This window comes from Lepidochelys kempii, chromosome 2 (assembly GCF_965140285.1).
Source record: "Lepidochelys kempii isolate rLepKem1 chromosome 2, rLepKem1.hap1, whole genome shotgun sequence".
NCBI classification, from domain to species: Eukaryota; Metazoa; Chordata; order Testudines; family Cheloniidae; genus Lepidochelys; species Lepidochelys kempii.
In genome coordinates this window covers 61,579,968-61,607,867 of record NC_136381.1, presented here as the reverse complement: position 1 = coordinate 61,607,867, position 27,900 = coordinate 61,579,968, and the positions used below count along the sequence as shown (strand labels likewise).

General features: G+C 40.7%; 1 protein-coding gene, 1 long non-coding RNA gene and 3 other non-coding genes across 11 annotated transcripts; all 5 read right to left on the bottom strand.

Moving 5' to 3' along the window:
• Nucleotides 1-148: 148 nt before the first annotated feature.
• LOC140906639 (uncharacterized) lies at nt 149-11,907 on the bottom strand. Of its 7 annotated transcripts, none has more exons than XR_012157184.2 (5): nt 11,715-11,907; nt 6,678-6,804; nt 4,346-6,113; nt 3,576-3,663; nt 149-2,503 (listed from the first exon to the last, which is right to left on the bottom strand). It is a non-coding gene; the product is annotated as an uncharacterized LOC140906639 (long non-coding RNA). The 7 variants fall into 7 exon arrangements; XR_012157183.2 differs by lacking the exon at nt 11,715-11,907 and having other exon boundaries at nt 149-757; nt 1,340-2,503; nt 6,678-11,330; XR_012157185.2 differs by lacking the exon at nt 11,715-11,907 and having other exon boundaries at nt 149-1,719; nt 2,345-2,503; nt 6,678-11,330.
• Nucleotides 3,738-3,817, bottom strand: LOC140908004 (small nucleolar RNA SNORD87). Its single transcript, XR_012157715.1, has one exon. It is a non-coding gene; the product is annotated as a small nucleolar RNA SNORD87 (small nucleolar RNA).
• LOC140908003 (small nucleolar RNA SNORD87) lies at nt 4,536-4,616 on the bottom strand. Its single transcript, XR_012157714.1, has one exon. It is a non-coding gene; the product is annotated as a small nucleolar RNA SNORD87 (small nucleolar RNA).
• LOC140908002 (small nucleolar RNA SNORD87) lies at nt 6,215-6,300 on the bottom strand. The gene has a single exon (XR_012157713.1). It is a non-coding gene; the product is annotated as a small nucleolar RNA SNORD87 (small nucleolar RNA).
• A 3,828-nt stretch (nt 11,908-15,735) lies between the features above and the next one.
• On the bottom strand, nt 15,736-24,339 carry TCF24 (transcription factor 24). Its single transcript, XM_073330963.1, has 2 exons — nt 23,866-24,339; nt 15,736-16,812 (listed from the first exon to the last, which is right to left on the bottom strand). The coding sequence occupies exons 1-2, from the start codon at nt 24,337-24,339 to the stop codon at nt 16,699-16,701; spliced, it is 588 nt and encodes a 195-aa protein (XP_073187064.1). The 3' UTR covers nt 15,736-16,698.
• Nucleotides 24,340-27,900: the final 3,561 nt, after the last annotated feature.

The window sequence follows — 27,900 nt, the reverse complement described above, 5'->3', positions numbered from 1 at the left end:
TGGCCAGGCTACGGTGTGAAAGTTCTGTTTGTTTCTCCTTGATGAAACCCCACGCCCCTTGGTTCACTCTACTTCCCTGCAAGCTAACCACCCTCCCCTCCTCCCTTTAATCATTGCTTACAGAGGCAATAAAGTCATTGTTGCTTCACATTCATGCATTCTTTATTCATTCATCACACAAACAGGTAGCCCAGAAGGGGTGGTGGAGGAGGGAAGGAAAATGCCACACAGCATTTTTAAAGTTTACAACTTTAAAATTTGTTGAATGCCAGCTCTCTTTTTTTTGGGCAATCCTCTGTGGTGGAGTGGCTGGTTGGCTGGTGCCCCCCCCCACCATGTTCTCGGGCGTCTGGGTGTGGAGGCTATGGAACTTGGGGAGGAGGGCGGTTGGTTACACAGGGGCTGTAGTGGCAGTCTGTGCTCCAGCTGCCTTTGCTGCAGCTCAACCATACACTGGAGCATACTGGTTTGGTCCTCCAGCAGCCTCAGCATTGAATCATGCCTCCTCTCATCATGCTGCCGCCAGATTTGAGCTTCAGCCCTGTCTTCAGTCCGCAACCTCTCCTACTGGTCATTTTGTGCTTTCCTGCACTCTGACATTATTTGCCTCCACGCATTCGTCTGTGCTTTGTCAGTGTAGGAGGACAGCATGAGCTCAGAGAACATTTCATCACAAGTGCGTTTTTTTTTTTCTCCTTTCTAATCTTCACTAGCCTCTGGGAAGGAGAAGATCCTGTGATCATTGAAACACATGCAGCTGGTGGAGAAAAAGAAGGAACAGCGGTATTTAAAAAGACACATTTTATAAAACAGTGGCTACACTCTTTCAGGGTAAACCTTGCTGTTAACATTACATACACAGCACATGTGCTTTCGTTACAAGGTTGCATTTTGCCTCCCCCTACCGCGTGGCTACCCCCTCAACCCTCCTCCCTCCCCGTGGCTAACAATGGGGAACATTTCCGTTCAGCCACAGGTAAGCAGCCCAGCAGGAGCGGGCTCCTCTGAGTGTCCCCTGAAGAAAAGCACCCTATTTCAACCAGGTGATCATGAATGATCTCTCACTCTGAGGATAACACAGAGATAAAGAACGGATGTTGTTTGAATGCCAGCAAACATACACTGCAATGCTTTGTTGTACAATGATTCCCGAGTACGTGTTACTGGCCTGGAGTGGTAAAGTGTCCTACCATGAAGGACGAAATAAGGCTGCCCTCCCCAGAAACCTTTTGCAAAGGCTTTGGGAGTACATCCAGAAGAGCCGCGAATGCCAGGGCAAAGTAATCCTTTCACATGCTTGCTTTTAAACCATGTATAGTATTTTAAAAGGTACACTCACCGGAGGTCCCTTCTCCGCCTGCCGGGTCCAGAAAGTAGCCTTGGGTGGGTTCGAGGGGTACTGGCTCCAGGTCCAGGGTGAGAAACAGTTCCTGGCTGTCAGGAAAACCAGTTTCTCCGCTTACTTGCTGTGAGCTATCATCTTCTTCGTCCCCAAAACCTACTTCCGTATTGCCTCCATCTCCATTGAAGGAGTCAAACAACACGGCTGGGGTAGTGGTGGCTGAACCCCCTAAAATGGCATGCAGCTCATCATAGAAGCGGCATGTTTAGGGCTCTGACCCGGAGCAGCCGTTTGCCTCTCTGGTAGGCTTGCCTCAGCTCCTTCAGTTTCACGCAGCACTGCTTCGGGTCCCTGTTATGACCTCTGTCCTTCATGCCCTGGGAGATTTTGACAAAGGTTTTGGCATTTCGAAAACTGGAACAGAGTTCTGATAGCACGGATTCCTCTCCCCATACAGCGATCAGATCCCGTACCTCCTGTTCAGTCCATGCTGGAGCTCTTTTGCTATTCTGGAACTCCATCATGGTCAACTCTGCTGATGAGCTCTGCATGGTCACCTGCAGCTTGCCACGGTGGCCAAACAGGAAACGAGATTCAAAAGTTCGTGGTTCTTTTCCTGTCTACCTGGCCAGTGCATCTGAGTTGAGAGTGCTGTCCAGAGCGGTCACAATGGAGCACTCTGGGATAGCTCCCGGAGGCCAATACTGTCGAATTGTGTCCATAGTACCCCAAATTCGACCCGGCAAGGCCGATTTAAGCGCTAATCCACTTGTCAGGGGTGGAGTAAGGAAACTGATCTTAAGAGCCCTTTAAGTCGAAATAAAGGACTTCATCGTGTGGACAGGTGCAGGTTTACATTGATTTAAGGCTGCTAAATTCAACCTAAAGTCCTAGTGTAGACCAGGGCTTAGTGAAAAGTCATCAAGACGAAAACTGAAACTCACTTCCACATTTGACCACAAGAAGCTAATTAAATTTATGCTTTTTCAGGTCAGGTCATACCTGTATGTAATGTACATGCCTCTCGCAGATTCTTTGGTGCAGAAAGACAGAACACCCTCATCTTTTCCCCGGGTTCACAGGGCTTCCTCTCACAACATGCCTGAGAAGTAGATGTAGTGAAGGGAATCAGTTTCCAACTCAGAAGGAATGAGAACTGAACTGTATAGATATAATGAAAACAAAAAAAAAAATGCACTGGAAAAGAAGTGAAATGTAGGTATGAGGATATTGTGTGAAACCGACTTTTTGCAGAGATTGATGTTCATTGCTGAAGCCCAACTTGCCAGAAACATCGCAAGATTGAAGAAAATGATATAAAGATGGACACAATGTTGAGGAAACTGGAAACAGATGTAATGTTGAGAAACTGGCTCAGATTAGTGAGCTTTTCATTTGATGTAAAAAAGGTTATTCATATAGAAGTGTGGAGTTGTTGCCAGCATGTTAATGTAAATGCAAGGTTAGACTTTTTATTTAAAAAAAAACAAATTGGGTCTTTTTAGAACTGCATAGCAGGCTATTCTCACTATGAGGGGAGGTAGCTATAATTGAGTAAACACTGTGCCTTTGGAGAGAAAATGTCTTGTGATTGGAAGATTTTCTTGGTAATAGAACCTTGAATTTGCTTTTGAATTTTCCCTTTGCCTTTATAAATGACTAAGTCAGCATCACACAATTTGGTAGTTTCAGGATTGTTTATTGCAGACAGGGGACTGCATTACAAAATCACCATCATATCTTATATGCTTGTTGTCAGGCAAAGCAAAGGACAAGATCTCAATGGGTGTGAACACAATTACCCTCTTCACCCCTAGTGGTGGTCCCGTCAACTCAGGCTGGGATTAGGAAAGCTCATATTGCTACTGCCCACATTATGTCTGGCCACTGGAAAAAACTAGAGCTGTCAATCTAGCATTTTTTATGAGCTAAACATTTACTTTTGAAAGACTGATTTAATACACTTAGGACAGCAGATTAAATGTAATTGCTTTTAAATCAGAAATTGACAGGGTTACCATGTATTTTAGAGTTGAGATGAAAGCTGATACTAAGAATTCTCTCAAAGAAAAGTACTCAGCAATTTTGTTTAATTACAATAAAAAACCTGCCCTAGAGAAGGTTCTGATCAGTTTTCATTATATCAGTTCAGACCGATATTTGCTTTAGGATACAGTTAAAATATCGAAACAAAGATGACAGAAAAATTAACTCCTCGAAACATTCAAAATACCGTGAAAACTGTAGGACTTCTTGGTAGCTGCAAGTTAAATATGTTGTCTAATGTGCAGTTAAGACCACAGCTGATTTAAATCCTTGTTCTGAAAAGAAAAGGCATAAGCAATAGACTTAAACTGGATTCATGGTTTATGTAATCTAGCTAACTCAAAATTAAGATGGCACATCAGACTCAAATGTTCTCATCAAAAAGAATCAGATGGGTAAACGGCAAAAGATCATCATCATTAGGCCATCAAAGCAACAGTCTGCCACCCAAGACGAAACTAAAGTTTATTAGTTGTCTCATGGACAATTATGCATATGGGGAAGAGGCTATCATAATACAATTTAAGAGGTTCAGTTCCACAAAATTAGATCCTTTGTCCTTTTTATTTAAACCTTTCTTTTCTCAAAGAAATATTAACATGATCACATGTAACCCAAACATTTGGAACTCAAGGAGGTCTGGCTGACTTTGAAATCAGCCACTATATTTTCCTTTTAGTCTCATGAAAATTTCTGAAATTAGTTTTAAGTTGGGCTGAATCATCTGAAAGATTGTTAAGCTTTTCCAAATGTTGAGTCCCTACCCAGAATGGTCAGAGGGCTATTTCCTCACAACTTTTTAAAGGACTGCTCTCCATGACTCATTTGTTGTGTTGGTTCACATATTTTAACCTAGACTTCTATCTATCTTCGCTGTGCTAGGTTTCATTCTTTTCAGTATAGAGATATATACACAACGGCATCACAAAAACAAGACATCCCCCCACCCCAAGTTACCTTGAGAATTCAAAACAACTCTTGCCGGCTTCAAAGAGCAGGACAAAGTCAGGAAAATGGCATTTCTGAATGTATCCAAGCTCAGTAAATCACATAACGAAGGTATTTCCTACTGAAAAAATTGCAGAAATAAAAATGTATAAAACTTATCATGCTGACAAACTAAGTTACCGAGTTTATCCAAATTTTTACTGGCATCTCAGATTTGAACATACACATCAACATACATTCAGATGGGTAAACGGCAAAAGGAAATCATCATTATGCCAGTAACATCACGTTGTCTGAGTGCTGATTTAATGAAATGTAGTTAATTTCAAGATGAGAATTTGTATTCCTGCAATACGTGTGGTATGATAATCTGGACAAAAACTATATTTCTGCAGTATGTCATTTTGCCCCTATGTGATGCATATGTATTTTAAATTACTTTAATTTCAATTATTTTCTTCAATATAAAAACAAAGCACAAAACTAGTGTAATTTTTTGCCTCCCATTCCAGTTTCCAATTTATCTTTTAGACTGCTGTAACAGAAAAAAAAAAAAAGATCACTACAATGACAGGGGCTGGATAAAAATAGGAACAGCTTCCCAGCTGCTGGCCGAATGAAGCCCTTGAGCACCAAGCCAGATCCTCAGCTGGTATAAGCCAGCATAGTTTCAGGGACATCATGGGAAAGCATCATGGATATATTCTGTAGAGATTTTCCCCAGCTGAAGATCTCACTCTCTTATTGGATTCTGATTTCTACTATTGATAGAAAAGAAAAGCAACAGACTCATTTTTATTACTTTACCAGTTGATACGACATTTTGCTGGCTGTACACAAAGTACATGGGACTTGTAAAAACATTTGAAATAAACATCACAACTGACTCAATTCTCACTATTTTAAAGAAAAATTTAATATTAGAAACATGAGGATGATCATGAATTTGATCCATAGGCACTTTTTAGCTTATTCGTTTTTTGGCTGGCATTTGAGATACATCATCAAAACAATCAGTTGGGTAAATGGCAAAAAGAAATTATGCCAACAAAGCAACTTCCCATCTATGATGAGCATTTAATGCTATGAGACTAAAACTAAGTATTTGATCACAAAGAAAACATTAATATAGTGACATCTCTTTAGAAGTATAAAATAAGCATCCTAGAACTACAAGTTAAACCCGGCCTTCAAGCTGGGGTTTAATTTTGCATCCACAAAATTAATCATGCTTTTTTCCAGCAATTCATTCTAAGTGCAAAAGCAAGCCACAGTCTGAAGATCAGGCCCCACGTTATTACACAAATCTCTTTACAAGAATTAAAGGTTCAGAGTGCCGGTTAGCTTCAGAACCATTTAAGAAATTAGTTTCCTCCACATTTTTAGTCACAAGTGTGGTAATTATATTTGCCACTGTGTGGACTCCACCAGTGTAGAATGGGGATGAATGGCCAGGTGAAGTGTAGCTATCTTTGCTCTCTGGTTTCTAAAGAGAACAGCTTGTATCTGAGTATTCTGGGATTTATTCTGTTTGTTCAGGAGAACCAGAGTGAACTCTGCTATCTGATTAATGTATTACTTGTCTATGCAATAAGCTTCTCAACAAATCCTCTGGTGTCCTACAGCTGAAATACTGAAATGCAAAAGATAAGCATTTAAATTACCTCAGCAGTTCAGGTGAGAGCTGGCAGGCTTCAGGTAAGGCTTTCAAATGCTGCTATCTCACAATATAGGGTTTTCTGGACAGAGCAACACAATCTCAGAGGCCAATGCTCATCTGCGGTGTTTGGGGCAGGGGATGAAAAAAAAAAAGTTATAAATTCACATGGACCACTGGATTCTACAAATTCCTCATTATTTGATTTACTTAACAGATGTACTGGCACCTCAGATTTAGAACTATACATCAATGAAATGACATTCAGTTGGGTAAACGGCAAAAAAGAAATCATCATTATGCCAGTGAAGCAACTTCCCATCTTTGATACAGTTATTACTGCATGGGAAAAGGCCAACTTCAAGCTATGAAAACACATGCACCTCAGCACTTTGTCCTGAGTGGCTGAGATGCTGGACAGTTTGCCAACATGTAGGTACATATTTTGAAGTAATCTGCATTTGTTAATACAGAACACTCAGTCGCATGAAAAGCAAAAACTGACAAGTAATGGTTTTCCTCACTGCCGTCTTGCTTCTTTTGCCCCCTGCAAAATCAAAATTTGCAAAACCACAGTGACTTGGGTCTGGATTTAACAGAAAACAGCTTCCTGGTTGCTAGCTTGCAGAAGCTCTCCGAGCACTGTGTATTTACAGTAAAAAAAAATCCCAACAATATACTCACAGGCTTATTTCTTTAACAGTTCACGTGACACCTTGCTGGTTACAGAGGAGTAGCATGGCAGAGTCCACACAGTAAACTTGCAGTACCATCAGAAACAAATACTAACAGCTGATTCTATCCTCATTACCTAAAAGAAAAGAGTTCCAGACATTTTGAACAGTTGACAGGAAGTCAAATTATTTGGCTTATTTGGAGTTCTACTGCAACCTGAGTAGCAGGAATTTTTATCATTCACTTGGAAAATGGGCCAAAAGGACCAAAATGGGCCAAATGGACCAATTATATCAGTGAAGCAACACTGATCCCAGTGACAATTTGATATTAAACCATTTTTATTAAGAGAGTTCTGGGATAAGTTCAGTAAAATGTCACAATTTTTTAAGAGACAAAAAGGTTAAACAGAAGGCATTAATATTTTGCCCATTAAAAGAATGTGTTGTGGGTAAGTCTACGTGTTTAAGCATGTTCCACTATGCAGAGTTATTGATTTTACAAGAGTATGATGTTCCTAATGAGTAGCCATTGCTTTTTTCATCCAGTTGGGTTTGACAAGTATGAAAGATGAACTAAGGTTAAAGGTTATATTTACCTCACTTTGGGAGCACAGGTCTCCGTGTAAGCACAATGGCACATTCCCTGAAGGTTCAATTCAAGGTCAGAACTCTTACCAAGATTATGCTGCCTCTGAGACTACCAAACCAAGATCCCACTACAATGGAGTCCCAAGACAACTACTGCTCTTAAGTATGTCACTATATTATGGAAAGGGCATGGTCAGGACCACTGGACAAGTCTCTAACCAAACTCCCCAGAGACAAAGGGGCAATTTATCATTAGAATTTGGACACCCAGCTGCTGATGAAAATGATTTATGAAGGCATATCAGCAGCAGTAAGGTTATTTAGCTGTTCAATTTATCATTATTTGGAAGACTTGAAAGACTGAAAATAACTCAAAATAATCAATAAAGATGATTTGCCAATAGTAAACGTCTCCTATTGCCTAATGAAATCCTGCTCAATTTCACAAAACATATGCAAGCTGTAGTAAAATAAACTAGGTGTCTAAAAGCAAGTCTCAAATAAGAAATTAGCTATTTAATTTGCAAACAGAGCAGTTTGTTCAAAATAATGTGTTAGTGCAACTATAATCACATTTGATTAGTCTCAGAAATGGTGGAGATGCCATTATGAGGAGGACATAATAGGAAATTACCTCTATTCATTTCCACTAGAAACTCTATCCGTTCAAATCACAGTGTATATAAAACATGTTAGCAGGTCATCTGCCCCATTTTTAAAGTGTAAATTACATTCACTCCATTTTTAAAATTGTGTCAAGATTAAGATTATTAGAATTTAAATTCCACTTAAAATTATATACTTCCTGGTTTCTCTGCCAGAGACACTGTGCAAGGTACCAGAGGTCTGAAAGAACTAGCTGATTTCTAAACTCTCATTTTCATTGTAATTGTCAATACTTTGTGGAATCAGACATTCAAAGAGAAACCAGGAAACCTGCCGCTCATCTCTCAGGACTTCAACATTATATTTTTAAAAGTACTTTTCCAATTTATAAAAACAATCACATCAACTTTGTTCTCTTTTAGAACCCCACAAGTAGCAGAATTTCTGAAGTTATATTTGCATACCATAAAACGAAAACTGATGGCTATTTGTATAACATTTGTTAGACTTGAGGATTCCTTTCTCCCCCAATGCTATCAAGCTCCCCAGCAAACAAGGCAAACACAGCTATTTGAGATGTATGCCCCCATGTCCTATTCAGGATTGTACTGCTGTCAACTTTTTGTGCCTAGCACAAAGGGATCCAACCTCACTGTGGTCTTTAGATGCTACCGCAATTTAAATATTTATTAATAATAAACTTGTGATAAGGGAATTTTTTTTAAATAAACCCATGTGATCTTTTATAATCCTTTTGTTTAAGAATTTGAAGATCTTCTCACTCAATATTTGTTTATCATTATAGGAAAGTATACTGGGTGCTTACGTGGAATATTGAGGGCAGTTTACTAGTTAGCTTCAAAGCCAATTTCCAACAAATTAGGTTGGGATTAATTCATTTTCCTCATGACTTGTAGATTTTTTCCTATATAGTTTATCCTTAAAGCAATAGTACACTATTTATTCTCCTTTGTAGTCAGGGATTTAACAAGTTGGTTTTGATATTTTTGCCCAAATCAGATTTCTAATTCAAAGTAATATAACTTGTCCTTGAAATACTTACTCTAATTGCTTGGTACTCCTGAGCTGAGACAGATGTTTGCAAACATTTTAACTTTGTTTCCTATTCTACTTTTCCCTATTCATATTTTAAATACCACAAAGTGGTAGCATAAAAAAAATGATGTGGGTCACTGAAAAATATTGTACAGCTACACCAAGACTGGTTTGCTAAACAATAATCTATCCCACCCAAGTTCAACTTGCTTAGCTGATACTATAACCACCAGGGCTTGGAGTTTGTGATTTTTTCTTTTTAACTTAAAAATAAAATGAGGTTCTCCCCCCGCCCCCCGGGGTTAAGTGATCAAAAGATTGTTTGGCATACAACACACACACAGTCGTAAGACAACCATCCAAATTAATACACTGAGATACAGCCCTCATCTACATACAACTTCCACCAGTTAACTAAGGTATGTCTACAGTAGAAATGCTGCAGCAGCATTGCTGTAGTGTAGATATGTACTACAGTTTCAGAAGGGGTTCGTCTGACTCTGTAGTAAATCCACCTCTCAAGGGATGGTAGCTAGCTTAATGGAAGAATTCATCTATCAACCTAGTGGTTTTTACAACGGTATTTAGGTCAGCTTAATTACATTGCACAGGATGTGAAATTTTTCACAGCCCCCTGAGCAATGTAGTTAAACCAGCCCAACTTTGTAGTGTACACCAACTCTGAATCAATTAAAAAAAAAAACACATGTTCAGTTAAGCTAGTGAAAGTCTGTGTGTAGACAAAGCTGCAATGACACTAGACAAACAGTGGGTAAATATTTCCGGTGTGAACAGCTCTAAACAGCTGCATATTAACACTTGCAACCACAAAGTTAAAAGCACATCAAGGTGAACTACAGGAGAGAGGTGTACAGAGAGGTGTTTTTTCTATGGGTATGTCTACACTACAGAGACTATGCCAGCATAGCCCCATAGTGTAGATGCAGTCTACAGTGACAAAGTTTTTTCTGTTGCTATAGGAACACTACCTCCCTAAATATTACCTATATTGACAGAAGTACTCTTCCATCAAAATAGCTGCATCTATACTGAGGGGGTATATCAACATAGGTACATCAGAGAGACATGTGACCAAGCCTATGAGAGCTATAGCAGAAATTTTCTTAATGCAAGCTTGAATATTGTAGAAAACAGCAAGATCTACAAGGAGTTTCTATACTGACAAACTTAGTGTAGAACTAGCTTAACCTGCAAAAGTTAACCCAGTATATCTTATACCACTTCCCCGAGCAAAATAAATTGTACTAGCAAAATAACTTTCTGCCAGTAGAATTGTCTATACCAGAACATTGCCAGCACAACTATGTTGGTTAGAAGTGTAAAAAAGTCACACACCCCCAACTGACATTGCTATGCCAGGAAAGCCTAAGTATAGACCAAGTCTAAGAATCTACACATTCTCTGCGGTGACTAAATAGTCTGTCAACTGTTACTGTAATAATACTTCCTAGCAGCAGCTCTCTTGTATTTGTCTTTTAGTTTCTGAGATATTAGGGTGCACTTGCATCATGTTTTTAAGCTTTTCTCTGCAACCAAGAGGGCTAGAAACTAAGGGTTTCTCTATATGGGAAAGTTATACCAATACAATACAGGGTGTTTATTTAGACTGCTATAATTATACAGGTATACCCCCATGTAGACTCTCTTATTCCAGTCTGAATGCATTTATGTATTTTAGCTTAGGTTACTGAGAGCAGTTAAGCGAAGGCAAAAAAGCCACCATTGTTGAGGGCTAAGTGTCTACATAGGGAGTTACATTGGTGTAATTATAGAAGTTTAACCACACTAGCACATTACAGTGATATAACTGGCAATGTCTCCTCTGTAGATAGTCTCATGTAACTTCTTGCCTCCAGCAACCGGGTATGAAAGAAAAACAAACAGTGTGAGACTTGCAATGGAATTGCCAGAATTGGAAACTGTCAGTGACAATTAACAACAAGTCTAGTTAAGTCTTCATTGAGGATCCAGTAGGAGGCTCTCAGAGCTAACAGTGCTTCCCACGTCCAAGAGCTTAGATCAGGGATGGCCAACCTGTGGCTCCAGAGCTACATGCGGCTCCTTGTATAGGCACCAACTCTGGGGCTGGAACTACAGGTGCCAACTTTCCAATGTGCCGGGGGCGGGGGTTGCTCACTGCTCAACTGCTGGCTCTACCACAGGCCCTGCCCCCCGCTACACCCCTTCCCGAGCCCTACACTGTGCTTACCATGCCCTCACTCCCCCCTCCCTCCCGCACCCATGAAACAGGTGATCCGGAGGTAGTGGGAGGCACTGATCACAGGGCTGCAGATGGGTGGGAGGCACTGTGATCGGGGGGAGCAGATTGGGGGTTGCTGACATATTACTGTGGCTCTTTGGCAATGTACAATCGGTAAATTCTGGATCTTTCTCAGGCTCACCCCTGCTTTCACCCCTGCTCCCACACATCCCCATCCCCCTCCCCCGCACAGACCGCCCTGCCCTGCTTTCACCCCTCCTCCCACACATCCCCCTCCCCCGCACAGACCGCCCTGCCCTGCTTTCACCCCTCCTCCCACACATCCCCCTCCCCCGCACAGACCGCCCTGCCCTGTTTTCACCCCCCAGTCTACCCCAACCCCTTGCTCCCACACACGCCCGTGTCCTCCCCCCCCCAACCCCTTCACCCGCGCACACCCATCCAACCGCCACAGAACCCCCTCCCATCCATCCCCTCAGCACAGACCTCCCCCACCCACAGGATCCCCTGAGCCCAGACCGCCGGTCCGTCCCTGCTCCCCCAGGCCCGCACCTCGTGGGCCGCTGACCGCTCTCCTGCTCTCTCGCGCGCACCCACAAAAGGAACGGAAGCAGGCAATGAAATCCCTCCAGTTAAAACGATTCCAAGCTGGGCCACGTGAGAAACGCCGCTTCCGTTTGCCCCGCGTGACCGGAAGTATTGACAGAGCGCCAACCGCGCCCGGAGTGTGTGGCTCGGCAGCTTCCTGGACCGGTCCCACTAAAGTAATGAGAGCTGCACGTCAGAGATGCGCCTGCGCAGTGCCGAGCACCGCCCCTCCCCAGGCTACAGCCTCTGCGCATGCGCAGCCGGCACGGTGCTGTATCGGTAGAGGCAGTGGCAGGTGGACCGGGGTCGGGCCGTGGCGGTTAAACGTGCGGCGGGCCCTGCATCCCCGCTTGGTTCCTCGGGGCGCGCGGGCCCCGGCTCCCGCCCCGCGTGGGGCTCTGGGGAGCTCTGTGTTTGTCGTTATGCCTTGGGGCGGCCGTGCAGGCGCCCCGCCTCGGGCAGGCTACCGCCAAGCCAGCTCCCAGCCTGCTGCCGCTGCCGCCGCCGCCGCCGCCCCCGGGCGCCCCAGGCGGCCTGGGGCGTGTGACCGAGTTTGGCCGGAATCCTGTCACCCGTTTGCGTGAAACGGAGCCACCGGGAGCGCGCACGCAGCGGCTGCGGAGAGGACCAGGCCCTTGGGGAAGCTGTAGGCAAGTCAGGGTACAAATAAAGTGAGCGGGGATTTAAGAATTCACCCTGACACGTGCACCGCAGCCACTGCCTCATCCTTCAAATTACTGGGGCGGTGCTGCAGTCTCGCAGTTGTAGGCCTCTCTGTTATCCCAGAGCATGGTGCCATAGCTTTGGCTGAATTACTGAAGGAATCACCTCTGCAGAGATGTACTACTAATTCTGTCTTCATGCTAGCTCTGTTTATCGACAGTCCAGAGAAGAAACTATCATTTGTTAAAGGGACATGGCTGCTATCCTGAGTTCCCTCCGCCTCCCAAAAGCCACGCGGGAGGTGGCCTACATATTATTCTCCATCCCACCCCTTATACATCTTCGTGTTTGTTTCCTTTTTTAACCTCTGCTGCACATTGGGCAGAGATCCTCATTGAACTCTTCACAGTGATGCCCAGGGATGAAATTGTGGCTCCTCTGAAGTCAATGGATTTCACCATAGGTCTTCTTTTTCCTTAACTGATGGCATTAATTTAGAACCCCATAAGGTGTGTGAGAATTTCAAATCATTCCCTTCAGTGGATACTCCTTTGCATTTTTTGAATATAGAATTACATCTGTCATTTTGTTGCCCATTTGACTGGTTTGGTTAGGTACTTTTGAAGTTCCTCACAGTCTTCTACAGCAATGGTTTTCAAACTTCTTTTCTGGGGACCCAGTTGAAGAAAATTGTTGATGCCCACAACACAATGGAGCTGGAGCAGAAGGGTTTGGGCTGTGGGAGGGGCTCAGGCCTGGGGCAGAGGGTGGGGTGAGGGCTGCGGGGTGAGGCTGGGAATGAGGGGTTCAGAGTCTGGGAGGGGGCTCTGAGCTGGCGGAGGGGGTTGGGGTGCAGGAGGGGGTCTGGGCTGGGTGGCAGGCTCTGGGGTGTGGCTGGGGATGAGGGGTTTGGGGGCGGCTCTGGGCTGGGGCAGGGGATTGGGGTGTGGATTTACCTGCAGCAGTTCCCAATCAGCAGCACAGCCAGGGTGCAGAGGCAGGCTTCCTGCCTGGCCTAGCACCATAGATTGCACTGTGCTCCAAAAGTGGCTAGCAGCAGGTCTGGCTCCTAGGCAGAGGCATGCAAGTGGCTTCGCGCGGCTCTTGCCCACGGGCACAGCCGCCCCCTCCCCCCCCAGCTCCCATTGGCCGGGAGTGCGAAGCTGGTGTTGGGGCAGGGGCAGCGCACGGAGCCTGGTGGCCCCCCTTCCTAGAAGCCGGACCTGCTGCTGGCCGCTTCCAGGGTGCAGTGTGGTGTCGAACAAGGTAGGCACTAGCCTACCTTAGCAGCACTGCCAATGGGACTTTTAATGTCCGGGTGGCAGTGCTGACCAGAGCCGCTGGGTCGCTGAGCAAGGTCTTACATGCTTACAGGCCTTACAAGTGCCTTACATGCCGCAATTCAGTACTGGGTCGTGACCCGGACTTTGAAAAACACTGTTCTCCAGACTTAACCAACCGAACTAATTTTGTGTCATCTGCAAATTTTATCATTTTAATTCTCAACCCCTCTTCCAGATCATTAATATATTAAAAACCACCACTCCTGGTACAGAATCTGTGGCCCTTCACTTTTTTAACCTTTTGCCATGATGAAAATTGATAAAATAAACTTCTACTGTATGAATATATACATGTATATAAAACTACTGTTTTGCATGTATTTTATCACAAAGCATGTTGGAAATAAACTTTCTATAAAAACAGTAACATACTATGGAAGGGCAATTTACTATAGAAGAGTGAATATAGGACTAGGAGCCAAGAGCTCCTCCACTTCTCAACTCTGTCACTGATTTGTTATGTGGCCCTGGGCAAATCACTTCATTCTTTTTGTGTCTGTTCACATCCACGGTGTATCTAAATCTTGCTCATTCTTTCTGCATAACAACTCTAATATACACTGTTTCCTATCCATCACAGCTAAAACTCTAGTCCAAGCTCTCATTGTCTCATGTTTCAATTACTGCAGCATCTTTTTCTTTAGCTTTGACAAATTCAAACATGCCCCACTCATTTCCATTCAGAATGCTGCTGCAAAGATAATTTCCCCAGACCTTTGCTTTTACCACATCACTCCTCTCTTGCATCCTTCCGCTGGCTCCCCCGTCTCTACTGCATCAAATGTAAACTACTTCCCTCACCTTCAAAATCCTTCATGACCTAGCCCCACCCTACCTCTCATCTCTCATTCACTATCAAAAGGTCGATTTCTGCCTCTGATTGGCCCATGATGCCAGCCTCCATTGCCCACTTGTTCAAGAACCTTCGTGCTTTCTCCCATGCTACCCTTCATGCTTGGAAGGCACTCCCCAAAAACATCTGCAGAACTCCCTCATTATCTTTTCTTTTGTTCAGTGCCTAGCACACTGGGGTCTTGGTCCATGTCTAGGGTTCCTAGGCACTCTGGTAATACAAATAAACAATAATAATACTTTCCTATCTGATGGGAGTGTTGTGAGGGTTAATGCTTGTAAAGGGCACTATCATTAGTAAGTATTGTTATGCATCTTGGGGAGAAGTTTCACTATTTTTTCTTATCAGTGCGAGAAGAATTACAGGTCTCAGAGAGATCTTGAATCTGAGAGAAAGGCCATTTTTCAGGAGTTGTGTTGTTGGAAGAACGTTCCGTCTGTCAGAGAAATTCTCATCTTTGTTATATTGTCAGTCAAGTTCAGTAGTTATTAATTTCTTAATACACCATCTTTAAATTATACACATTTGAAAAATATTTTTGTAACAAAATATTTTAAAGGAAAACGGGGATCTTGTAGTTAAAGCACAGAACTGGGAATCAAGAGACATGTTCCTGGTTTGCTGCATGCTTCCTATATGACATTGGGCAACTCACTTAGGCCACTATTACAGATTTATCTACTGATTTTGGATGTCCACTCTGATTTTGGATGACACTTAGAACCTAAATTTCTGAGGGGCTGAGCATTCTTAGCTCCCACTGAAATACTTAGCACCTCTGAAAGTGAGACCATAAGTGTCCTAAGTGGGACACACAAAAATTGAAGCACCAAAATTAGTGGGCACTTTTACAAAACTTGATCCTTCAGTGCTTAATTTTATTAATCTGTGAAATGGAATTGTGAGGCCTAAATCATTAAGACAACCTCAGATGGAAGTTACTATAAAGGTGCAAAGTATGATTATTATTATAAAAGTTTATTGTTTCTTGTGCAATCAGAAATTAAGCTGATGCAGATTTTAAAAAATTAATTTGCAGCCCAGCTGAATTTATATAGAAGTTTCTAATTAAGAGTATTTAATAAAATGTTAGTTTTAGCATCAACAATAAGCTGTGTAAACCATGACAAAGTTTTACATAATGGAAACTATTGAATGATATCTCACTATGTATTTAATTTCAGATACTGTTGCCTATTCACAGCAAATGTTTTAACTGAACAGGGTGTAGTGAATCAGCCTAACATAAAGGCTCAGTTTTCTTGAATACATCACATTCCTTAAAGACAAAGTAAATAATTCCTGTTATGTAAGCAAACAAGTTATACCTTTGAATGAATCCCCAAACACATTTTGTACATTTCAAACCATGTAACATGTGACACTATAATATACACCAGTACAAGCAATATTTAATTTATATTGTAAACATATATTACTGCTACATTTAATCTACAAAGCAGTTTGCATTTGTTTATGTTGGGGGGGGTAGGGGGGATTACAGGACACCTTTCACTTGACAATGAACTTACATTCACATTTTCAGAGAAAATTCAGAAATTTAAAGTCATCTTAGATTATTAGGGTGAAATCCTGACCGTATGGAAGTCATTGGGAGTTCTGCCATTGACTTCAGTGGAACCAGGATTTCATCCACAGTGTAGAAAGTGTATATTTCTTTAGACATCCTTGTGTTTGCTTTTTAGTTGAAACTTGCATTGCACTGTACATGGTTTATATTGCATTTGTTCCTACATAACATATTCTGTGAATCCTTCGTTCTGGGTATGGTACAGTACCTACTCTGTATTGATTCATTAAGAGTACTGTATCACTGCATTGCGTGCTGCTTTAAGTTAGCTCTGAGTGCAATTGTTTGCCCACCCATTTTGGACATCACCAATTTCCACCACTGCTAGGGACAAATTAAATTTCACATTTACTTAATGTGGTTTTACATACATTTAAGAATCAGTTCTCTCTCATCCATTAACAATATATCAGAAATTATAGTTTGTTTGAAAATGTGTTTCAACTTAAATATATCTGGTGTAATAAATATAATAATTTTCAAAAAGGACAAGGTAGATTAGCTTTGTGAATTTGTTGATGTTTCTCCTTGGTTTGCATTTTCTGCTTGCACAGAGTGATTCAAAAACTGTCCTGTAGCTCCAATATATAACCTGGATCGCATTGGCCATTTCTGAAAGACAGGATACAAACAAGGTGTCCAAAAAGTGAGTCTCTCTAAAACATGTGATATGATTTCTGAAATATAAATGAATGCAAAACTTCAAATAGTAATGAAGTCACAATAAAATAAGATGCAAAAATCTATGGTTATCTCCAAAAATGTTTGATTTTCGTGTCAGTGCTCAAATAATAATGAACCAAATTATTGAAAACTGTGTAATGAAATATCATTGTATAAAGTAGAGTTACTGAAAATCCCCGTGAACGAACAGAAAAAAACATGGTAAATTGTATTCATGTGCAGAATGTAAACAGATGTTGTAGCTGTATATTAGGTAAAAACAGAACATTCCTATATATGGCAACAGGAATTCTGTTTTGAGCTTGTGGTGACAAATCACTTAGGACGTCATCCTAGTGTTTGGGCGGATTGCTGCATCTATGAAGAACCCAATTGACTTCAGTTTTTCCATGTGCTATCAATTGCTGTATCGGAGCCTGAAAACTGACTACATAACAATGGAACTTAACTCAATATATCTGCTCTTTATCAAAATCATACCTGATCACTCATGATTTTTTATTCCTGACGGGTCTTGCAGATCCAACAGTTCTAGGAGAGGAAGCCAGAATCTATTCCTTCTTCTTCATTATCAGAACAGTTTACTTATTTCCAATTACAAGGCAACTAATTTACACTGTACAAATCTACTGACAGCACTGTGGTTATACAGTTGGCATTGAGGGCACAACTTTAGGTATCAGAATTACATAGATACAAATTTCAGAGTAGCAGCCGTGTTAGTCTGTATTTGCAAAAAGAATGCATCCGATGAAGTGAGCTGTAGTTCACGAAAGCTTATGCTCAAATAAATTGGTTAGTCTCTAAGGTGCCACTAGTACTCCTTTTCTTTTTATAGATACAAATGAGGGTAGTATGTAGGATGCATGAGAAGGAAAGAACTCAGCTTGACTTACAGATTCTGGGTTGATTCTGTAGGGCTGGGAATTAGAAAAGCCAAACTTTTCTATACATTTTATATAGAACTGAGACACAATAAATACGGCACCCCACAATGCTGTTTGTACAGTGACACTTTTCAGAGTAGATCTGCATCTTCAGTGCCATTCTCATGAGGTTGGCTTCAGTAGGGCCAGGATATCACCCATGGTTTATAATGACATCAGAACCCATCAAGAAAACTCAGGTTTAACTACAGAGTTGCTACTAGCAACTCCATAATATCACTAAAATAAGAGTGACAAATAAACAAACATGGATATATATAGGCATAATTTCATTGAGGAGTTCTGGTATAAGAGTAGCACTCTCATGGCTTAAATCCAACACTGAATTTTTATTAAAAAGAAAAGGAGTACTTGTGGCACCTTGGAGACTAACCAATTTATTTGAGCATGAGCTTTCGCGAAAGCTCATGCTCAAATAAATTGGTTAGTCTCTAAGGTGCCACAAGTACTCCTTTTCTTTTTGCGAATACAGACTAACACGGCTGTTACTCTGAAACCTGAATTTTTATTGTCACATATATGATACGACTATGTCCTGTTTTTGTAATATCAGATATACTGATTGAAATTTCAAAGTAGTGCAGAGCATTTAACCATTAATCTTCCAATTTAAAAATTATTGTGTATTTTCATCTTCAAAATTGAGTTACCATTGTCACATATATGGAACCTATTTTTCTATTTCATATTTTTTAATAAAAGTTAGTGGTTGAGATTTCAGAGCAGTTCAGGGGATTTAGATACAATTGTTGGGGGTATTTATTTATTTATAGCCACCTTTATGGCTTAATGTTTTTAATATTGCTACTTTTGTGGCAGCCACCTTCCCCTGCTCCCCGCTGTTATTGTAGAGGTGCATTGTTTTTTAAAATTTTATTTTTCTGCAGCTTTTGTAGTTGCTGTTTTATTATAAAAGAATTTAGAGGGGTTTTTTTTCTATTTTTGGTTTTTGATATATATTATGTTTTTTAGTTTTTATGTAAAAAGATGTTGAATTTTATAAAAACATTGAGGTAATAAAGCCAGATAAAACTAGCTATTTGTGTTTGGCTTGGGGCGGGGGAGGGAATTCAGCAAAGATTGCCAGGAAACATTGGCAGCTGCTTAAAAAGTGTTTTGCTTAGTTTTTGCAATTTTGAATGAAAGATTGAAATGGATTTTTGGTGGAATTTTTTAAAAGCTAATTAATTATAAACATACCAAATGGTGTTTTACAATCCAGGAGTGTTTAGGTTTTTAAAACCTTGCATAATTACAAAAATGTATTTTACATTTATTTTAAATATTTTGCTTAATACCTCTGGTGTTGCTTAAATTTTTTAGATAACTATTTTTTAGATAACTATACCCAGATTACATTTTTAGTTGTACATTTGGAGGCAGTTAAGTTTAAATGGAACCCTTCCCCTTTTTTCTTAGTGATTTTGACTAAATTGTTTATAATTATATCATTTGAAGTAGTGGTGGATTTTTTTGCCTACAGCAGTTATTTACAATTGATTATTTACAGACCATTTTTGGAGGAAAACTGTCTTTTTTTTTTCTTTTAGAATGGCTGTAAAGGTTTTTGGAGACAAAAGCATAGTGGTGGTAGTTGTTACCACCTAACCTTTCCTTGCATACTTTGTTTGACTATGAGGGTTTAACTGGGCAAGAATGCACTGAGTTGTACTGCGGCAACCATGTTTTATTATTAAATTAAGCAATTTTTAAATTTACTGTTATGTTTAATACTTCTTTTATACTAACTTGCTTGATATTTTTAGCACTTTGTAAAGTTTTTAACTTTTGCATAAATGCTTTAATGTTTTACTTTTAAAAAAAATTAAGTGACATTTTTAGCCAATGTTTTTGGTAGCTTTGAGCTTATTTTTGTACTTTTTGCACATATTTTTAGCTACAATTATTTTTTTTTTATGATTGCCCCTGGGTTATATTTTTTTAAATGTTAGTGGCATTTAACAGACCTTTGCTGTGCTCTGCCAAGCATTCTTTTCCATAGATATTAAAAGTACATTTTAATTTTTTTATGTTACTGATTTTTTTAGGAGAGAATTTTATACTATATTTTAGTAACATGAATTTTTTCTTGCATTTGTCTAATGCTATTTTCTGGAGCTCATTTTCCACCCAGTTCCAGTCTCCCCCATCACTTTCCTGTGAAGTCATTTAAATCTAACCACTCATCCAGTGCCCTGGAAACCTCAAATTGAAATTCTTTCAATGCCATTGCTAAACTGCTGGGTTGCAGTCCTTGAGAGTAAAGCTAAATGTATAATAAACTAAGTTACCTGCTCCAGATGAATGGAATTTGGAATCTTAGTCATGGAACCCCTATGTTAGGATTTTTTTAATGCCATTTTTTGCTTGACTTTTTAAGAACATACTTTGACTTTAGATTTTGTTAATTAGGTATTTTTTATTTGGCATACAGCAAAACTATGCTGAGCTGATTAGGGTGTACCACACATCCAAAGTTATACAGAAAACCATATATATATATATATATATATATATATATATATATACACACACACACACATATACACACACACCATTGCATTTACTATACATTGCATTACATGTTTTGGGATTGGCTTAGTTATTTCATAGGAACCAGTTTTTTTACAGCATGCTTTGTTCACGCACTGTTCATATGTGACTCACTCTTTAACTTATTTTATGTTTTAGGCTTATTTTGTTTATTGTAAAATTTTTAGGGTGTTTCCCCTTATTGTAGTTAGTTCAGACATTTTGTTTTTTAGCTTATTGACCCATTTCCCTATTTTAGTTACCACAGACATTTTGGTTTTAACCTGCTAATTTATTTCCCTTCCTAATCCTGACTTCCAAGAAATGAGGATTTACCCATAAGAATGGCCCTACTGGGTCAGACCAAAGGTCCATCTAGCCCAATAGCCTGTCTTCCAACAGTGCCAGGTGCCCCAGAGGGAATGAACAGAACAGGTAATCATCAAGTGATCCATCCCCTGTCGCTCATTCCCAGCGTCTGGCAAACAGAGTCTAGGGACACCATTCCTGCCCATCCTGGCTATAGCCATTGGTGGACCCATCCTCCATGAATTTATCTAGTTCTAGTTTTAAACCCTGTTTTGGTCTTAGCCTTCACAACATCCTCTGGCAAGGAGTTCCACAGGTTGACTGTGCGTTGTGTGAAGAAATACTTTCTTTTGTTTTAAACCTGCTACCTATTAATTTCAGTTGGTGAACCCTAGTTCTCGTGTTATGAGAAGTAGTAAACAACACTTCCTTATATACTTTTTCTACACCAGTCATGATTTTATAGACCTCAATCTTAACTCCCCTTAACCGTCTCTTTTCCAAGCTGAAAAGTCCCAATCTTATTAATCTCTCCTCATACAGAAGCAGTTCCATACCTAATAATTATTGTTGCCATTTTCTGAACTTTTTCCAATTCCAATATATCTTTTCTGAGATGGAGCGACCATATCTGCACACAGTATTCAATATGTGGGTGTACCATGGATTTATATGGAGGCAACATGATATTTTCTGTCCCATTATATATCCCTTTTTTAATTATTCCCTGCATTCTGTTCACTTTTTTGACTGCCACTGCACATTGAGTGGAGGTTTTCAGAGAACTATCCACGACTCCAAGATCTCTTTCTTGAGTGGTAACAGCTAATTTAGACCCTATCATTTTTTATATATAGTTGGGATTATGCTTTCCAATATGCATTACTTTGCATTTATCAACATTAAATTTCATATGCCATTTTGTTGCCCAGTCACCCAGTTTTGAGAGATCCTTTTGTAGCTCTTCGCAGTCTGCCTCGGTCTTAATACAAAATTACTAAAGATAGTTATCTGCAAATTTTGCCACCTCACTGTTTACCCCTTTTTCCAGATCATTTATGAATATGTTGAATAGGACTGCTCCCAGAACAGACCCCTGGGGGACACCACTATTTACCTCTCTCCATTCGGAAAACTGACCATTTATACCTACCCTTTGTTTCCTATCTTTTAACCAGTTACCAATCCATGAGAGGACATTCCCTCTTATCCCATGGCAGCTTACTTTGCGTAAGAGCCTTTGGCGAGGGACCTTGTCAAAGGCTTTCTGAAAAATCTAAGTACACTATATGCACTGGATCCCTTGGTCCACATGCTTATTGACCCCCTCAAAGAATTCTAGTTTAATTACTTATGTTAAGCCAGGCCTACAATTGTCTATTAATTTTAAAATTATAAAATAAAAACAAGGATATTTGGCTCACTTTGAAAGGCAATAAAATATCTGTTTCAACATTTTTATTACAACAAATCTGATATTATGAGATATGAAATGGATCACTATCAAGGTATCTGAAAATTATCTATGTTAGTATCTTTAAATGTAATCATGTTTCTTGTTCAGTTCATATAAATTGTACTTGCATTTTTATTTTAACTTTCATACTTGTTAGGCTTGTGTATTGTAACTGTAGATTTCATAATCTCAAATGTTCACATCTAGAACTTTATTAAAAGTGAATACCGTGATTTGACCACAACATACTTTTTTGTATTACCAACACCAATTTAAAAACAAAATTACTATTGAGGATTAGAAATATTAACTTGCCTGCTAGTATTTTAAATTCAACCTGTGCTTTATCAAACCTAAAAATAATTGCAAAATGAGCCAACTATTCAGTTTATTATAGTAGCCAGAGAATTGTGCATCTGCATACTTTGACTGCCCATATTAGTGAAATACTTCCCCGGCTTCTGTCTTTTTTTGATGGTTTCCAAATATTACAAGGGCCAATCCTGCACACTGCGCTCAGTCAGCTAGTTCCATTGAAGTTAGTGGGGTGAGTCATGTCAGTAAGGGGCAGAATCTGTCATAAAATACATAACAAATATTGACTATTCCATGAAATATAACTGCAAGTTAAAACTTGATTTAATAGATGAAATATTAGATGTTTTGTTTTTCTTTAGAAGTCTCTACTTTTTCTAGCTGATTTAAGTGAATCTCTTGTGCTTATAATGCAATGTGAACCAGTAACCTACATCTCTGAAAATGTACATTTACTTTTAAAGTATGAACAATTACAGTTTCAGTACTATTAACAATGAACTCTCCTTCATTGTCTTGGGAACTAATGTTCAAGGAACTTGTGGGAAATCAGAGAACATTTCAAGATTAGTCCTAATTGAATCATCCTGAATTCACCAGAATCTTACATGTAAAAATACGCAAAGTATTCTTTAAAAAAAACCCAAAAGGCATGAAATTAGAGTTGAAGGAAAATAACTGAAGGTACATAAATTCATCTGTCCAATGCATTTGAGAACATTTTTATCCCAAACTACTCCTTCATGATAATACTTTTCCCTGCTCTGCTTCCTCACAAGTTTTTCTGAAGGAGAACTAACAGTACAGTAAAAACTAGAGTAAATGCTTAACAAAGAGACTGTAAAGTGCCCTTATATAATGAATACATATGCAGCCAAGAAGAATTTAGTGCTCCACCTAACATCTTGACCTAAAGCTGCGACTGGATCAGTGAGAGAAAGAGAACAACCCTACTTATAGCTCCAAGCACTGTACTGTTTGGAATCATTGTTGTAGAACAGTGGATCATCTCATCCCCAGGTATAGTCACTAGACTTGGTACTAAAGGATTTTGTGACCCATACTCTGGGCTTCCATTACTACCTTAACAGTGAGCCTTTGCACTAGGCCCCAGTGTTCTACTGCTGCCCATTTCATTCAGTTGTGCCAGCTTTAACTATGCTAGAGAGCTTGTGCTTTTGTATTTTAAAGCCTGATCCAAAGCCCATTGAAGTTAGTGCAAGGACTCTCAATAACTCCAAAGTGTTTTGGATCATGACCATTGAAATTAGTGGGAGTTTGGCACCTAAATACCTTCAAGGATCTGGTCCTTGGTGCCTAAAGATTGTGGTGATGGGAAATACTGGAACTACTCGTATTAGACACTATTTTTGATTTAGCAGGATAAATATGAAGATTTTAGCTGTCCCTCAGCTGCCTTACCTTGACAGGGTGCAGGTAGCCATCCCCTCTCAGGGTGCCCAAGCCCTCCCCAGGCAACTCTTCCTCATCCTGTAGGCTACGGGTGAGGTGTGCAATATAGGTGGTGGCTAGGAGCAGCACATCCAACTTGGAGAGCTTGGTGTCAGGTGGCACAGCGGGGAGGGTCCTCTGCAGCTCCAGGAAGGCATGGCGCAGGGTTTGCACTCGGCTACGCTCCCGGGCAGCATTTGCAGCTGCTGGTCTCCCAGCAGTTGCCCCAACTCGTCCGGCTGAGGAGGAGGAGCAAGAATCACTGCCAGATGCTGGGGCCAGCAGTGAGTCAGGCTCCAAACAAGAGCTGGAGATCTCCTTGCTGTTCTCAGATACATTTCTACAGTCCATTGGTGACTTCCAAGGTGGACAGGGACCTGTAATCAACAAGAGCAGCTCTGAAACCATCCAACCCCTGGAGCAGTAACAGTGCTGCAAACCCATGGTGAAGCTCAAAAACCTCAGCAAGAGAGCAAATAGGATTTGCACTGCAAGTGAAGAAGGTCTTTCTGTCCCAAACCCACATGCATGTACTCAAGTGTAACGTAAGCCATCTAATATGCTGGGACAAGAACTGTGGTTGACAACTTCATTCCTCTGGCACAATGGAACTGTCTACAGCAAGGAGGGGTACAAGAGAGCTTTCTTAGGAATCAATCCAAGACTGTGGAATCAACTTCCACAAGATCTAACAACTACCAAAAACCTGAACACCTTCCATTCACCTGGAAGGTTCGCTTCTTCAGCCTTGTCTTTGCTAATATAAACACATCATCTATTATATAAATTCTCACACAATTTTCTCCCTGAGAAAGGGAAGACAGAAAGAAGTCACTTGCACTATTGGAAGGTGTTCACCTGGTGGTTGTATAAGGAATAGAATAAAAACCCCAAAAGTTGTCAGCTAGAGCAAACAGCAGGATTCCTACTTGCAGAACTGTAGCTCACTGCTCTAGTATGCAGTGTTATTGTAGCCATGTTCATCCCAGGATATTAGAGAGACAAGGAGAGTGAAGTAATATCTTTTATTGGACGAACTTCTGTTGGTGAGCGAGACAAATTGGTCCATAAAAGATATTACCTCACCCATCTTGCCTCTTTAATATCCTGACCTGGCTACAACAACACTGCATACTAGTTTTTATTTATAATTTCTGTTTTGTTATTTGATATTTAAAAACACGTCTCATGAAAGATCCCATTTCTAATCTATTTTCTAATCTCATAGGGTGATACTCTATCTTCAGTGAATATAAGGTGGGTAGAAAGCTGGCTAAATTGTCGGGCTCAACGGGTAGTGATCAATGGCTCCATGTCTAGTTGGCAGCCGGTATCAAGTGGAGTGCCCCAAGGGTCGGTCCTGGGGCCGGTTTTATTCAATATCTTCATAAATGATCTGGAGGATGGTGTGGATTGCACTCTCAGCAAATTTGCGGATGATACTAAACTGGGAGGAGTGGTAGATACGCTGGAGGGGAGGGATAGGATACAGAAGGACCTAGACCAATTGGAAGATTGGGCCAAAAGGAATCTGATGAGGTTCAATAAGGATAAGTGCAGGGTCCTGCACTTAGGACGGAAGAACCCAATGCACAGCTACAGACTAGGGACCGAATGGCTAGGCAGCAGTTCTGCAGAAAAGGACCTAGGGGTGACAGTGGACGAGAAGCTGGATATGAGTCAGCAGTGTGCCCTTGTTGCCAAGAAGGCCAATGGCATTTTGGGATGTATAAGTAGGGGCATAGCGAGCAGATCGAGGGACGTGATCGTTCCCCTCTATTCGACATTGGTGAGGCCTCATCTGGAGTACTGTGTGCAGTTTTGGGCCCCACACTTCAAGAAGGATGTGGATAAATTGGAGAGAGTCCAGCGAAGGGCAACAAAAATGATTAGGGGACTGGAACACATGAGTTATGAGGAGAGGCTGAGGGAGCTGGGATTGTTTAGCCTGCAGAAGAGAAGAATGAGGGGGGATTTGATAGCTGCTTTCAACTACCTGAAAGGGGGTTCCAAAGAGGATGGCTCTAGACTGTTCTCAATGGTAGCAGATGACAGAACGAGGAGTAATGGTCTCAAGTTGCAGTGGGGGAGGTTTAGATTGGATATTAGGAAAAACTTTTTCACTAAGAGGGTGGTGAAACACTGGAATGCGTTACCTAGGGAGGTGGTAGAATCTCCTTCCTTAGAGGTTTTTAAGGTCAGGCTTGACAAAGCCCTGGCTGGGATGATTTAACTGGGAATTGGTCCTGCTTTGAGCAGGGGGTTGGACTAGATGACCTTCTGGGGTCCCTTCCAACCCTGATATTCTATGATTCTATGATTCTAAGTGATGGAGAGCTGACAGAAAGCAACAAATTAATCTGAGGGCAGAATTTGACCCAATATTTTGTAAGACCAGAAACAGGCAATGAATCCTTTCATGTCTGAAATGGTTTAAGGATCATTATGATAGCTCTGTCCTCTACATTTAATTTTTTTTTTAAATGTAAACTTTATTCCAGTTTGGGGTTTTTTGACTTTGTGCCAGAGGCCGTAAAAGTGTCCCTTGAAAACAACAACAAAAATCATTCGGAGAGAAACTCAGAACAATCAGTGAAAAATTCCTTTCTGACTTTCAGAAAAGAGTGTCAGATAATCCCAATCACAAAACTGACTAATATTCCTTTAATTTGTTCAGTCCCATATAGTAACCCAAGTTTTGCTTCACTACATTACTACTATACTTGACTCCACCATCTCAGCTGGCAGTTCTTTTCACCAATTCACCACTCTCTGTGAAATAATACCTCCTGAAGGACCTGATTCTGCAGCCTTTGCTCAGGCAAAACTACTGAATGTATGCCAGATATTTCATATATGACAGGGGCTGGTTTCTCCCAAGTTGGAGATCTGCTGTCATTAGTGCTCTCCTGCATAAACAAAAGCAAACAAAATGTTAATAAACCTTCTATTAATTAAATCCAAAGACATTGTAATCAGGTTCTGGAAACAAAATAAATATAATGTACAAGATGAATGATGGTTTCTAATAGACTCATAGGATACGGAATATTATTTATGCCCTGATTCTGCAAAGCACTTAAGCAGGGGTGGCCAACCTGAGCCTGAGAAGGAGCCAGAAATTATCAATGTACATTGCCAAAGAGCCACAGTAATACATCACCAGCCCAGCAGATCAGCGCCTCCACCTCTCTCACCCCACCTCCTGCTCAGCTGTTTCGTGACATGCAGGAGGTTCCCTGTGGGAGGGAGAGGAGCGAGGGCATGGCAGGCTCAGGGGAGGGGGTGAGAAGGGGTGGAATGGGGGCAGGGCCTGTGGCAGAGCCAGGGCTTGAGCAGTGAGCACACCCTGGCACATTGGAAAGTTGGCACCTGTAGCTCCAGCCCCGGAGTCGGTGCCTGTACAAGGAGCCGCATATTAACTTCTGAAGAGCCACATGTGGCTGCAGAGCCACAGGTTGGCCACCCCTGCATTTAAGCATATGCTTAAGTCCCATTGAAGTCATCATATTCTAGGATGGAGATGAGAGTAGTGAACAAAGTCTAAAGTACTATGGGGAGGAAGAGACAGAGAGAGGAAAAGAAAAAAGGAAGTGGAAATGGTTCGGCTCTTTTACATTGTCCTCTCTAATTTGATGATGGTGTGTATGGATGCACACATGAATGTTATTTTGTTTATTTTGCTATGATTGATTTGGAATTTTTTTGGCTCAGAAGAATATATCAGATATGTTTGAATACACTTGTTCACTTACATTTTTGTTTAGAGTGTGATATTATTATTTACAAAATACTTTTCCTTGTGTTGTAAGTGCTTGTAGTTCAGAGGAAAATCTCCCTATATGTGTTGACCTTTCATTGTGAAAATTAATAAAATATTAATTATGTGAGTAAGAACTCTCACTGTAGTCCCTGTGAACTTTTTGTAAGTAAAGACTTGAGGATTGATACCTAAATTAACTCCGTTTTCTTTTAATTTAAAATTCAGTAATTGTGTCATTTTTG